The 14248-nt window shown below is 37.6% G+C and overlaps 1 protein-coding gene and 2 non-coding genes across 9 annotated transcripts in view; 1 reads left to right on the top strand and 2 right to left on the bottom strand.

Annotated features, from left to right (window-relative positions):
• Positions 1-14248, bottom strand: part of LOC126194700 (focal adhesion kinase 1) — a 775803-nt gene that overhangs the window by 120478 nt on the left and 641077 nt on the right. For 6 of the 7 annotated variants that reach the window (XM_049932927.1, XM_049932928.1, XM_049932925.1 and 3 more), the window contains 3 exons: positions 6158-6199; positions 5789-5911; positions 4113-4295 (listed from right to left, as the gene is read on the bottom strand). In XM_049932927.1, coding sequence (XP_049788884.1) covers positions 4113-4295; positions 5789-5911; positions 6158-6199 — 348 coding nt within the window. The remainder of the gene's footprint in view (positions 1-4112; positions 4296-5788; positions 5912-6157; positions 6200-14248) is intronic. The other variant, XM_049932926.1, reaches the window with a different exon arrangement.
• Trnat-ugu (transfer RNA threonine (anticodon UGU)) lies at positions 301-375 on the bottom strand. The gene has a single exon. It is a non-coding gene; the product is annotated as a tRNA-Thr (tRNA).
• Positions 838-912, top strand: Trnat-ugu (transfer RNA threonine (anticodon UGU)). The gene has a single exon. It is a non-coding gene; the product is annotated as a tRNA-Thr (tRNA).

The raw sequence follows: 14248 nt of genomic DNA, 5'->3' as shown, positions 1-14248 counted from the left end.
TTATGGATATACTTTGGTATCTGAAAGCGATGGATAATCACCCTGCATTGCAAGAAAATGTGCAGAATATGAAGAAGAGGAGGCATTTGCAGAGTAATGAGCCCTTGATCATCTCTAATGTTGTTACAGTGTGTGTTAAAGAGCACATAAAGAACTATATATGACGGTAGTATCTGCTCCCGAAAGAACAGTTACTGTGAATGACCATGCAGCTTTGCTAGAAATGAAATGATAATTAAATGGACACCCTAGCTGCAAACAGGCGTTGATGTACTTCATTGGGGACATGTTGAAAATGTGTGCCCCGACCGGGACTCGAACCCGGGATCTCCTGCTTACATGGCAGACGCTCTACCCATCTGAGCCACCGCGGGCACAGAGGATAGTGTGTCTGCAGGGACTTATCCCTTGCACGCTCCCCGTGAGATCCACATTCCCAACATATCCACACCACTACATTCGTAGTGCGTCTAATAGATGTTTGCCCATCATACTCATTACTCGTGGCAGATTAATCTACCAAGTCCCGTACGAGTTCGGGCATAGCGTGTGCGTTCGCACAAGAAGTAAACTTAGCAGTGTACAAATACAACTATAATAATCTGACAGCAACTGTGAAGGAAAGGTAAGTCTGAGGAGGAGGACCTTCTTGTGCGAACGCACACGCTATGCCCGAACTCGTATGGGACTTGGTAGATTAATCTGCGACGAGTAATGAGTATGATGGGCAAACATCTATTAGGCGCACTACGAATGTAGTGGTGTGGACATGTTGGGAACGTGGATCTCACGGGGAGCGTGCAAGGGATAAGTCCCTGCAGGCACACTATCCTCTGTGCCCGCGGTGGCTCAGATGGGTAGAGCGTCTGCCATGTAAGCAGGAGATCCCGGGTTCGAGTCCCGGTCGGGGCACACATTTTCAACATGTCCCCAATGAAGTACATCAACGCCTGTTTGCAGCTAGGGTGTCCATTTAATTATCATTTCACATAAAGAACTGTTGGCTAATATTACCAGTCCCAATCAAAGGCCTGCAATTCATGCAAACATCAGCCTTGCTGTGGTAGGATGCATAAGAAAGGAGTGCAAAAATAAACCACATGGTTTATTGGAATTGCCACAAAGGAAAACTAATAATTTTGGGAGGAAATCCATCAGTATAGACAGTTTCACAAAATCGGTCACTCAACAAACGATGGAAGACTTTTACATAAATTAAAAAATAGTGCTGACATTATGGAAATTACTTACAGCTGTAAAAAAAATCCATTTCCCTTGGCAAAAAGATGTTTTACACAAGACACTATGTGAAGTGGGATTTACCTGGAAAAGATCTGTAAGTAAACAGAAGAGTCTGGTAGAGAGAAAAGATGTAACTCACTGGCAATTTAAGTACTTGATCCAACTGAGGAAATTAAGGGAGCAAGGCAGAAACTTCTTTTATACTGATGCACCTTGGGTGGACAACAACATTACTTACAGAAAATGTTGGCAGGGTCTTGGCATTGATGGCATTATGGACAATGTTCGTGGAAGCAATAAGTTTACTGTGGTCAGTATCAGCTCAAAAGATGGGTTTTTACGCACAGTTAATTTATAAAGTGGAATGTGCAATAGGAGCTACCATAAGGCAAATGATCTACAAAAAATTTTCAAATTGGGTATCAACTAAATTAATTCTGAATCTGCCACTGAACTGTGTTATTGTTATGGACAACGTTTCATATCACAACAAGGAGCATAACAAAAGTCCAACAGATCCTTGGATAAAAGAGGAAAGATGGAGTTGTTATTCAAAAAAACATGGTGGAAAATGATTTGTCAATGAGAAAAACAAAATTACTTGATTTAATTAAACAACATAAGCCAAAAGACAAAGTATTTGAAATTAATAAAATACTTGAAGCTCATGGACACACAATGCTGTGACTTACACCATATAACTGTGACTTAAATTCAATTGAACAGGTGTGGGCAAAATTCAAAAATTTTGTAAGAGGAAGAAATATACTTGGAGATATTTGCATGAGGAAGTTACTGCTGTTGGTGAAAGAAGGTATGTAGCAACTTTTCGAGTTTCCATTTTTTATTCCAACCTAAATTTTGAAGTAACCAAAAAAAGCATAGACAAACACTTCTTACAGGTTTTGAAACTATAACTCAAGATGACTGGAGTGCATACTGTCTCCATGTAGAGAAACTTGGAAGAGAGTTCTGGGTTAAGGATGGGATTCTTGAAGACATACTAGATGCCATAGTTATTAATTTAGAAAGTGACGACAATGATAATAATGATAGTGGCACTGTTAATGATGACCCTTAAAATACAAATTATGTGAATGGGCAACGAATAATTTCTTAAAAAATACAGTACATTGTGCATGCTTTCAAGCATGACTATGTTCATGTACTATAAAGTTTTGTTTAATAGAAATTTACTACACAGTACTAAAAGTGTAAATGCAGTCATATGGGGTCCAAAGCAATAAATACCTTTATCACTAATTGAACAAAATTAACATGGTAAAATTAACTGATTTCTCGCTAACAGGATGGGATTCAATCACATAAAACTTTTGATGCTTATGGAAAAGCAGCATTTGAATGTATTCTGTCACTAAAACTCTATCTCAGTTACTATTCACCTGCTTCTAAGACACACTGCTTAAGATACATACGCAATAACTATCCTAAACACTGCTTAAATTTCCTTTAAAACATGCACACTGATTCTGGACTTCTATGCAAAAAGCTTGATATTCAAGGTGCATTCACATATTGATTTTTATTTTTTTGTAAGTACTTTATTTGTTAATCTACAGCAAAATATTCCCTATTACTTACTACATACTTATGCTGATGTTTTTTACAATTCCAGAAACACTTTTGGAATTGTTTCTTTGGGATGGTTTATAGCTCTCTTCACTATACATTTTTAATCTCATCTATCACTGTAAAACCACTGCATTGCACTGCCTGCTTTGAAATGTTTATATCACTTGTAAGTCCTTGTTTTATTCATAGCAGACTCATAAAAAAGCAATATTTAACATTTCTAAAAGTTTAATATACTTTATTCCATTCTTATAACAAAATTTAATCGAAACTCTCTGATCTATTTATATACAAAACAAATAATCATTAGTGCTACCAAAACACATGTAATGTTTTTCATAGCTGACAACAGACTAAATACCCAATATGCATAACATTGTACAGATACTTTTCAGATATGTTTGTGAAGACAGTGACAAAACACGTAGTACAAATCAGACCACTACAACACGTGAAATTATAAGTTTTTCGTTACTTTTTAAACACTCTTCATGTTGCAAGAATTGTTATGTTTCAATGCAGCCCTTCAAAGAAAACTTCTACCTTTTACTAGAAACACAAAGTAAGAACAAGCCTCACATTCTACAGATTGAGTGCACTATATGGGGTGTGTTTTATTATGAGCAGTAAAGGAACATACATTTACATGAACAGATATTTGGTTCTATGTTTGTAGTACAATCCTGAATTCTGTTCCTATGTTAATATTGTTTACTCTACAATGTTGTGTTTTGGAAGGAACTATCATCTTTTGTATTCCTTATGGTCTCAATGCATTTATCTAACAATAAATGCTGCTGGGACATATCTGTACACAGCATCACCACAGATTTCAAGTGTGCGCTGCAGCAGGGCCGGTACTACATTATGAAACAGCCTGTAGAAGCACCTAGTGACTTATCTGGGTGGACAGAGTGGGGTCTTGCTCACTCACTCAAGTTCATGGACAGACTATACATGCTTCTCAACTGGGAGGCCATAATTTTACCATTGTAACAATTCAATTGTCTTCTGTACTATAAGGTCACAAAATAACCTCCACTGTACATTTGTGGAATTTAAAATCGAAAGAAATATTAGGGTTTAATGTTGTGTCAATAACAATGTCATTACAGGTGAAGCTCAATCTCAGATTAGAGTAGGCCATATCCTTGTCAAAGGAACAATCTTAAAATATGCCTCAATCACATAAAGCCTAGATTTAGATGGAATTTGGAGGCTGGTTTTCCTGGGTGTAAGCACTGTAAGTTCCATTACTTTACATGTTCTATACTTACATGCTTCCTCCAGAAACTTCTCAGCAGTGGCAAGATCGGCATCAGCTTTGCAGGTCTTTACTGCAACAGGTACCGGTGTTCCATCGGCAGCTCTGAACGTGCCTTTGTGAACGTCCCCGAACTGGCCCTCACCAATTGTTTCACCCAGCTCAACACGGCTACGGTCCAGTTCATAATCCTTTGCTGCAACCAAGATTCCCACAATGAACTATTTCCAGTTAGCAAAAAAAAAGAACAGCACTTTTTTATTTCTGGGAAACTAAACACAGATCCTAAACAATACTTGCAGTGTGTGGGCAAGTATCAACTATTGCTTCTTTGCTGTGACGTGTGATATTGACAATTTGGTAGTCATTGGTTTCACACTGGCACATCTCAAAATTTATTGCTTTACATCTGCATTAGGGCTTCTGAAGAACTTTGAGTTTTTGAATTCAGTTATCTCATAAACAATATTATCTCCATTTTATGTATTATGAATGAATATTTCCATTTCTTCCACTATGTCCATTCTTTTACTTTTTCAGGATTCATACAAAATTTCAAGATTGCCTTGTCCTGTGTCTGTAATGTGTGTTGCTAATGCTGATTTCTTATATTTTTTCCAGTCTATGAGAGTCTATATGCTCTAATCGAGTTCTGAAATTTCTGCCAGCCAGTCCAACATAATATTTATTGTATTAGGTGCTGGTAATTTCATAAATGCCAGATGCACCGAGAACTGTATCTGATTGTTTTATATTGTGGATAAGCTTGTTATTTAGGTGGTTAGTGGTGCAGAAGCTGATTTTTACATATGTGTTTTTGAATACTCTAGCTATGAATTACCTAGTAAATTTATCAGAAATTATACAAAAATGTGGCATTTTTAAACATTTAACTGTTGGGATGCTGTCAGCTGTGAGTGTAATTTGCTATTTCTTGTTCACATTATTGTTTCTCTGCTGAGACATTGTATTAATGAGCATTGGATCTATGAAATGTATACTGCAATATATTTGTTGGTTTTCTATGTCATGTTGGAGTTCTGTATATAAAACTGAAAATTTGTTGGTTCTGTATAGCACTGATTTATATGCCACATTTTTGATGGAGGTGGGATGTGCAGAACTGTTTGATATAGTCGTGTCAGAGCCAGTATGCTTTCTGTGAGGACTGAAAGACACCTGCCAGTTCTGTTTTGATATTTTCATGTCAAGGAAAGGTATGGTGTTGTCCTTTTCATCCTCAAAAGTTAATTGGATTTTATTATGCAGACTATTGAATTTATTAAAAGGGGTTGCTACTTCATCATTTGTGCTGTTAAATAGAATGAGTATGTCATCCACATACCTCTTACAGAATTTATATCATTCTATATCAGCATGTGTTTAGTGAAAGATTGCCGCAAAATGTATCAATAAAATGGGATGCAACTGAATCAAAAATGTCTTGTGAACTACAACATGAAATTTTACTTACGAAAAAATCATTTTTATAGTGATAGTGGATAAAAGGATCAAATGAACTCTTCATTAAAATCCATTGGGAATTGAGAACAAACTTTTACATTTAGCTGCTACAAGTTTAACAAAACAGGTACATGGATACTCTTGCCAGTACTAGTTACATGCAATTTTAAAGGTGTCAAGTAAGTCTGACAGAAACAACAGCTTACTGGGATGAGAAATACTTACTGGCAGGTGTAGAATAGTCCCCTTCCTCATCCACAATTTCTGCATAGTCTTCAGAAAGCATGGTTCCTCTTGGTGGCACTTTGTCTCCACCTCCACTGTCAGGGTACTTGGGAGGGTGAGCATCTGTGAAAGTACACAATTTGTGAAATCATCAAGCAGACAGTATACTTAGAAGACATCAAAGACCTGTCAGCACCAACTATGTAACAAATCTGCCATTATTGGCACATAATATTAGTGAATTAACCATCACTACAAGCAGAAAGGGAGGAAATGCCTTTGAAAATAGCAGGCACATAATGAAACTGACATAGAATGAAATACATGCTTCTCTTTAATGGAGACAGACAGATTAATGTGAATACCAACCTTTGACAGCACAAGGGCAGGGAAAGCGTTTCCACACGGCAGCTTGTACAAAAATAGTAAACAAAGTTTCATTCTGAATCAAACATGACAATAATTATTTTTGCAGTTATTGTATTTTTTGCAACTGAAACTTAACAATAAATATTTAAAATATGTCTGCTTGCTGAATAATAAGCAATGGAAATTTTAACTTTAGTACAATAATAATGTAAATATAACTAAATACAAAATTGTTACAATAACGAAAATCCCAGAATGGAAACAGGAAATAATAAACAAAACTGAGGAAAAGGAAGCAAGTTTGTTTAACAACAGAGATGTGTTACTAGTTTTGAGCTCTCAATCTTTCTCTAGTTAGAAAGAGAGAGAGAGAGAGAGAAATGGCTTCCTCAAAGTAGTTTCTTCTCCTTCTTCTTCTGCAAATGCTTTTATAACTAAGAGCCTTTACCAGGAGAGAGAGAGAGAAATGGCTTCCTCAAAGTAGTTTCTTCTCCTTCTTCTTCTGCCAATGCTTTTATAACTAAGAGCCTTTACCAGGAATCTTCTCTACCCAAACTGTCTACAATTCCTTCCATTTCACCTTATTTTCTTTTAAGTTATATATTGCTAAATCTTCCCATAAGCCCTCAAATATTTTATGATCTCTCACTATTCTTAGAAATCTCATTTCTTTAGCCTATATTCTACTGTCTTAGTGTCTTGTTTTCATTCATGCTTCAGTGCCATAAATAAGGGTTGGCACTGCTACGATTTTGTAAAACTTCAGCTACATTTCTTTCCTGGATTTATGCTGTCAACTCAGTGTTTACATCATTCCATGAGGAGCTTCAATAAGTAATGTACCACACATTTTTCTCGGCCAGTTTCAGTTGAAAAAATGTGGAATTTGTTGTGGGACATCAAGGAATATTCCCACTTCAGCCCCTACAGTAGCATAAAGTTGTGATAAGTAATGTCGTAATATATAGCAATCAAAATTTTGTCTGTAACTGAGGTGTGTTCCAAGTAGAGAGCTGTCATCGAGTTCCTTTTGGCGGAAAGCTAGAGCATCACAGGTATTCACAGTGCTTGCAGAATGTCTACAGAAGCCCAGCAGTCAACAAAAGCATGGTGAGCCAGTAGGCAAAGAATCTGTCATTTCGCTACAAGGTCTCAAAAACCTGGGCCATTCTCCCACATGCCAGCCGGCCACAACCCTCCGGAAATCGAAGGAATGACTTCGGTGTGTTCAAAACCACAAAACTGCTAATGAACTTCTCTTTCTCCATTACAACATAAGGGCTCACGAAGTCTCCACACCTGAGAGGAGTTCACAAAACTGACTGTTCTTCCTAGTCCACCCTATAACCTGGATATTGCACCTTCCAACTTCCATCTGCCTGGCCCCTAAAGAACTGCAAGAAGTTGTACATGGATGATGGGCAGGTTACTGATGCAGCAAAACACTGGCTCTGACATTGACCAGTAGAGTGATACCCTGTGGGCGTACAGGCCCTCCCAGTAATGTGGCCATCACATTGAACACAGATTATGTTGAAATATATGGTTTTACAGCCAAAAGAGTGGGGAATAATATGTTGTGTTGTAATCCTGAATAAAACTGACATACTTCCAGGGGAAAAAAGTGTTGCATTGCTTACTGAATGTCCCTCATACACATGAAAGTAAATACAGTGAAACCTCTTTATAACATTCCTCCATATAACGTTTTCCTCTATGTTATGTCTGTTTTTTTCGGTCCCGACTAAAAGCCCATATAAACAATGTTAAATTTTCCTCTTTACTGCGTTTCCTCTATATTACAATTTCCTCCATGTAACACTCATATTTTTGGAACCCTGGTCAATTATTTACCTCTTTATAATGTTTAAGTAACTGGATCTAGACGCATCGTTTTCTATTCTGTGGATTCACAGTTGGCACCGGCTCGGAAAGCCCGCACTCAGAGTGTTTCATTTGTCCGCGGCAGAACCCGGTCATGTGATATGTGACGCACATTCTGCTTACAATCTTTTTGGCACCATTTCAGTTTCTCGGAGAATTTGATGCCAAAATGGGGAGTGCTGCAAGAAAAGTGCTGCTGTTTGTGGACAGATGTGCGGCACATCCACCAGATGTATCATTTCTGAGAAACGTGAAAGTATTTTACAGGCAATGAATTTAATTATGTACTCATGGAGGGGAGTCAGTGCTGAAACTATTAAAAACTGTTTAAAAAAGTGGGATTCTGCCAGAATCAGATGGCAGCTCCTGTGGAAGATGTTGCAAGTGATTTGCAAGAGTTTTAGGAATTGATAGGCAGCGATTCTGTCACTTTTGAGGACTTTGTGGCTGTGGATGACAACGTGGCAACCACAGGAGTACAAAGTATTGAGGAGCTGACTGCAGAGAGAAGCTTGGAGAATAATAGTATAGTGAAAGTGACAGTGACAAGGAAGATGACCCTGTGCCCTCATATACTAAGGCAGCTGAAGGCTTTGAAACATTTAGGAGATATATGATGACCCATAGACTTGAGGACAGAACAGTAGTTCAACTTGCTCATTTGGAGCAAGAAAAGATTGCCATAGTGTCTAGGAGAAATAGAAAACAAACATGCGTGCTTGAATATTTTAAAAATCATAGGTATGTGATTTTCAGGTTGCATAGGTTCCTAGAGTTTGTGCAAATTTACGTTCCATTTCATAATTTAATTATTACAGTAATTTTTTGTAACTAATTCTTTTTTAATCTGTACCATTTACTGTGTTTTTATGTAGTATGTTCAGTATATCATAAACAAAATTTGGTTCATATTCTACAATTGGGTCAACTGAAGAACGGAATACCACCGGTCGGCTTTGGACAATAATGTCATATCTTAAGAATCTGCTATAACTTTTTACAGTACAAACTGATCCATTTCCTTTCACCCATCCACCTACTGTTTTAATCACAAAAAACTAATCATTTGCAATTAATATCATATTACAGTGTTGTGAAAATTTAAAATGTAATCTATGGCACCATTTGTCAAAGCTTATTAGTGGTATCCCGATCTTCAATAATGCCCGATAATTATTATTTGGAAGCCTTCCTCGTTATAGTGTTTTCCTCTATACAATGTTCAGAATTTGTGGTCTCTTGAAAAACGTTATATAGAGGTTTCACTGTATATTTAATTTTTGGTCCATGCCACAGTTGTATTCATATGTGACGTTGCCTCCCAGATATTTAAATTTCAATTTTCTCCTCGATTTTAGTACTCGAGACAGCTTTGATCTTACTGATTGCATGCCTTGAAATGCCATCACTTTCATTTTATCTATAGATATTTTAGGTTTTATTCTGATGCTGTTCATTGCAATCAGTGCTCAGTTGCCTCCATATAGGATAGCATTTAGTCTAGTGTCACAATCTAAAAATACTACTTTTTAGTCACCATTTTCTGTTTACTGATCACTGCATCCATGTAATGCAATCTTAAGCAATGCACCTATTATAAATCACATATCTGAGTTATTGATTAACCTTATTTTCAAGATTCAAAACCCAAAAACCTGAAGTGGCATAATATTGTATCTTAAATATCTGGGGCTGTAATAAAAGCACATTAATCAAAGTTACGGCTCAGTTTGATTGTGAGTGTTAGCTAATTCTAGTAATAGCAATACACAAAATTTGTACAGGAAGCAGACAGGTTAAATAAGCAACAGTGGTATGTTGCTGTAGTTATAATAATGACTTATTAAAAATGAAACATGCAAAGAGAATGCAACTATCACCGGGTATCTATCTGTTATGATAGCAATGAAGTAGAAAAATGTCCACGAAATAGATGGAAGAAAGGTTAAATGGACAAAGTCAGCAGCTTTAGAAAAACAAAGTAATTAATTTAAAAAAATTGTATTATGTAAACTATAGAGGTTGTTTCATTACTTCTAATTTTCTTACATTCAGTTTGAATCAGTAAGAAAACAAATATTTACATAACAACTGAAAGCTTTTAATGGTTCAGGTTGTTAACAGACTTTTTCCATGGGTAGTATATGACTGTAACTTCTTGATTAAGGACTTTTTTCACCAATAATACACTGTCTCCAGTCACAATATTTCCAACTTCCTTCAGAGCCATAACACTATTTTCAAAGACTATTCTGACATGATAGTGAATTATATCTGCTTCAGTTTGGTACCTGCCTTTGGCCACAAATCATCTCCATGGGTGAAACAACTTATAAATTTACACTTATACACCAAACAATTGAACAGGTTTATGACTGTACTACTTGACACAAATGACAAATTGCTACTGAAAAAGTTAAGCTGATGTTGTTGTTGTTGTGGTCTTCAGTCCTGAGACCGGTTTGATGCAGCTCTCCATGCTAGTCTATCCTGTGCAAGCTTCTTCATCTTTCAGTACCTACTGCAATCTACATCCTTCTGAATCTGTTTAGTGTATTCATCTCTTGGTCTCCCTCTACGATTTTTACCCTCCACGCTGCCCTCCAATGCTAAATTTGTGATCCCTTGATGCCTCAAAACATGTCCTACCAACTGATCCCTTCTTCTAGTCAAGTTGTGCCACAAACTTCTCTTCTCCCCAATCCTATTCAATACCTCCTCATTAGTTACGTGATCTACCCACCTTATCTTCAGCATTCTTCTGTAGCACCACATTTCAAAAGCTTCTATTCTCTTCTTGTCCAAACTGGTTATCGTCCATGTTTCAATACCATACATGGCTACACTCCATACAAATACTTTCAGAAACGACTTCCTGACACTTAAATCTATACTCGATGTTAACAAATTCCTCCTCTTCAGAAACACTTTCCTTGCCATTGCCAGTCTACATTTTATATCCTCTCTACTTCGAACATCATCAGTTATTTTGCTGCCCAAATAGCAAAACTCCTTTACTACTTTAAGTGTCTCATTTCCTAATCTAATACCTTCAGCATCACCCGACTTAATTCGACTACATTCCATTATCCTCGTTTTGCTTTTGTTGATGTTCATCTCATATCCTCCTTTCAAGACACTCTCCATTCCGTTCAACTGCTCTTCCAAGTCCTTTGCTGTCTCTGACAGAATTACAATGTCATCGGCAAACCTCAAAGTTTTTATTTCTTCTCCATGGATTTTAATACCTACTCCAAATTTTTCTTTTGTTTCCTTTACTGCTTGCTCAATATACAGATTGAACAACATCGGGGAGAGGCTACAACCCTGTCTCACTCCCTTCCCAACCACTGCTTCCCTTTCATGCCCCTCGACTCATAACTGCCACCTGGTTTCTGTACAAATTGTAAATAGCCTTTCGCTCCCTGTATTTTACCCCTGCCACCTTCAGAATTTGAAAGAGAGTATTCCAGTTAACGTTGTCAAAAGCTTTCTCTAAGTCTACAAATGCTAGAAACGTAGGTTTGCCTTTTCTTAATCTTTCTTCTAAGATAAGTCGTAAGGTTAGTATTGCCTCACGTGTTCCAACATTTCTACGGAATCCAAACTGATCTTCCCTGAGGTCCGCTTCTACCAGTTTTTCCAGTCGTCTGTAAAGAATTCGCATTAGTATTTTGCAGCTGTGACTTATTAAACTGATAGTTCAGTAATTTTCACATCTGTCAACACCTGCTTTCTTTGGGATTGGTATTATTATATTCTTCTTGAAGTCTGTGGGTATTTCGCCTGTCTCATACATCTTGCTCACCACATGGTAGAGTTTTGTCATGACTGGCTCTCCCAAGGCCATCAGTAGTTCTAATGGAATGTTGTCTACTCCCGGTGCCTTGTTTCGACTCAGGTCTTTCAGCTGATATAGCCACACAAATAATTTATGTATTTCACTGTGATGATTTTCACTACTACCAACTTTCACAATAGGAGTGATTGTAACATTCTACTAAGCAAAATACTGTTGTTGTTGTTGTTGTTGTGGTCTTCAGTCCTGAGACCGGTTTGCTGCAGCTCTCCATGCTACTCTATCCTGTGCAAGTTTCTTCATCTCCCAGTACTTACTGCAACCTACATCCCTCTGAATCTGCTTATGGTATTCATCTCTTGGTCACCCTCTACGATTTTTACCCTCCACACTGCCCTCCAATGCTAAATTTGTGATCCCTTGATGCCTCAGAACATGCCCTACCAACCAGTCCCTTCTTCTAGTCAAGTTGTGCCACAAACTCCTCTTCTCCCCTATTCTATTCAGTACCTCCTCATTAGTTACATGATCTACCCATCTAATCTTCAGCATTCTTCTGTAGCACCACATTTCGAAAGCTTCTATTCTCTCCTTATCCAAACTATTTATCATCCATGTTTCACTTCCATACATGGCTACACTCCATACAAATACTTTCAGAAACGACTTCCTGACACTTAAATCTGTACTCGATGTTAACAAATTCCTCCTCTTCAGAAACACTTTCCTTGCCATTGCCAGTCTACATTTTATATCCTCTCTACTTCGAACATCATCAGTTATTTTGCTGCCCAAATAGCAAAACTCCTTTACTACTTTAAGTGTCTCATTTCCTAATCTAATTCCCTCAGCACCACCCGACTTAATTCGACTACATTCCATTATCCTCGTTTTGCTTTTGTTGATGCTCATCTCATATCCTCCTTTCAAGACACTCTCCATTCCGTTCAACTGCTCTTCCAAGTCCTTTGCTGTCTCTGACAGAATTACAATGTCATCGGCAAACCCCAAAGTTTTTATTTCTTCTCCATGGATTTTAATACCTACTCCGAATTTTTCTTTTGTTTCCTTTACTGCTTGCTCAATATACAGATTGAATAACATCGGGGAGAGGCTACAGCCCTTCCCCACCACTCCTTCCCTTTCATGCCCCTTGACTCTTGTAACTGCTGTCTGGTTTCTGTACAAATTGTAAATAGCCTTTCGCTCCCTGTATTTTATCCCTGCCACCTTTAGAAATACTAGAAAAATAATAATTGCCAGATCCACCATCAAAGGAGCTGAACTTGTTAATATTCAACATTTTTTTGCTATTTGTTAGTAGGCATTCATTTAGGAATGACTACAGTACTTCACTCTAAATAATAAGCATTTAGTCCCCTGGGGTATGAAAAGTGTCCTCAATGGTATTTAGATGTATTACAGTCATTTCCAAATCTGTCCAGGGATAGTCACCAACACAGGCACTAGATAAGAATTATGATGTATCACCTACTTCTCTTTCTGTTTTTCCTTATGTTAAATAGCCAAGCATGGAGAAGACCATTATCCCAAAAAATTGATCCCTCCTATGTTATTGTTGCAGATAAGATACCAAAAGTCAGATCATCTACCAACTGCCACAATCATCTGAATAATGATTTACTCATGACTGTTTTTGTGAAAAGTTCAGCTTACCAACAAATAGCAAAATATTTCAAGCCACTTAGAATAAAGCATCAGAAAGCAGTGCATAGCCCATTTAGTTTTTGTTGTAATGATGTGACTAGTTTGTGAGAGCAAATAAAGTTATTTATGAAATACAGCAGCTAACCACTTTATGTATTTTTATTTACACCAATACACATTTCATGCTTTCCTCTTTTTTGCAAATGGTGTAATACATATTTGAATCTTCAGTAAATACATCATTGTGTCCTGTGAGTCTTAAGCGACGGCTTGTCCGAATAAAATTTCCGAGCCACATCAATTTCAATAAAACTCTCCAGCTTTCAATGGCTAGCTCTGCCACCATTGTTGAGTGTAAAACTACTGACTGCCAGAGCTGGCACTATTTCCCACTTATATACTTATGATTAAAGTCACTGGCATCAATCAGAGGGGGCCAAAATGACGCGTGTGAAAGGCAAGGTGGGCAGCTCCTCGCAGCTCTGGCCCGCCACAGGAGTAGGTGATGTCAGGTGGAGCGACGGGTCAGTGCTGCATTTGAAACTGCTGCTCCCGCCTCCCTAAAAGCTTTAAGCACCCATCCTGCTTCCTTTTGAAATCCAAAGCCTGCCCCCACACCCTACTCAGTGTGTATCCATAGTCTCCGCTGAAATTGTTGCTGTTCATTCTAATCTCAGCTGCCTCTTTTACAATGTAGTACCAGTATGTTGAAACATGAGCCAAGACTCTTGTGCTCTCAA

Source organism: Schistocerca nitens, chromosome 7 (genome assembly GCF_023898315.1).
Source record: "Schistocerca nitens isolate TAMUIC-IGC-003100 chromosome 7, iqSchNite1.1, whole genome shotgun sequence".
Classification (NCBI taxonomy): Eukaryota; Metazoa; Arthropoda; class Insecta; order Orthoptera; family Acrididae; genus Schistocerca; species Schistocerca nitens.
The sequence above is the reverse complement of the archived record's forward strand: the minus strand, read 5'-3'. Positions and strand labels throughout refer to the sequence as shown.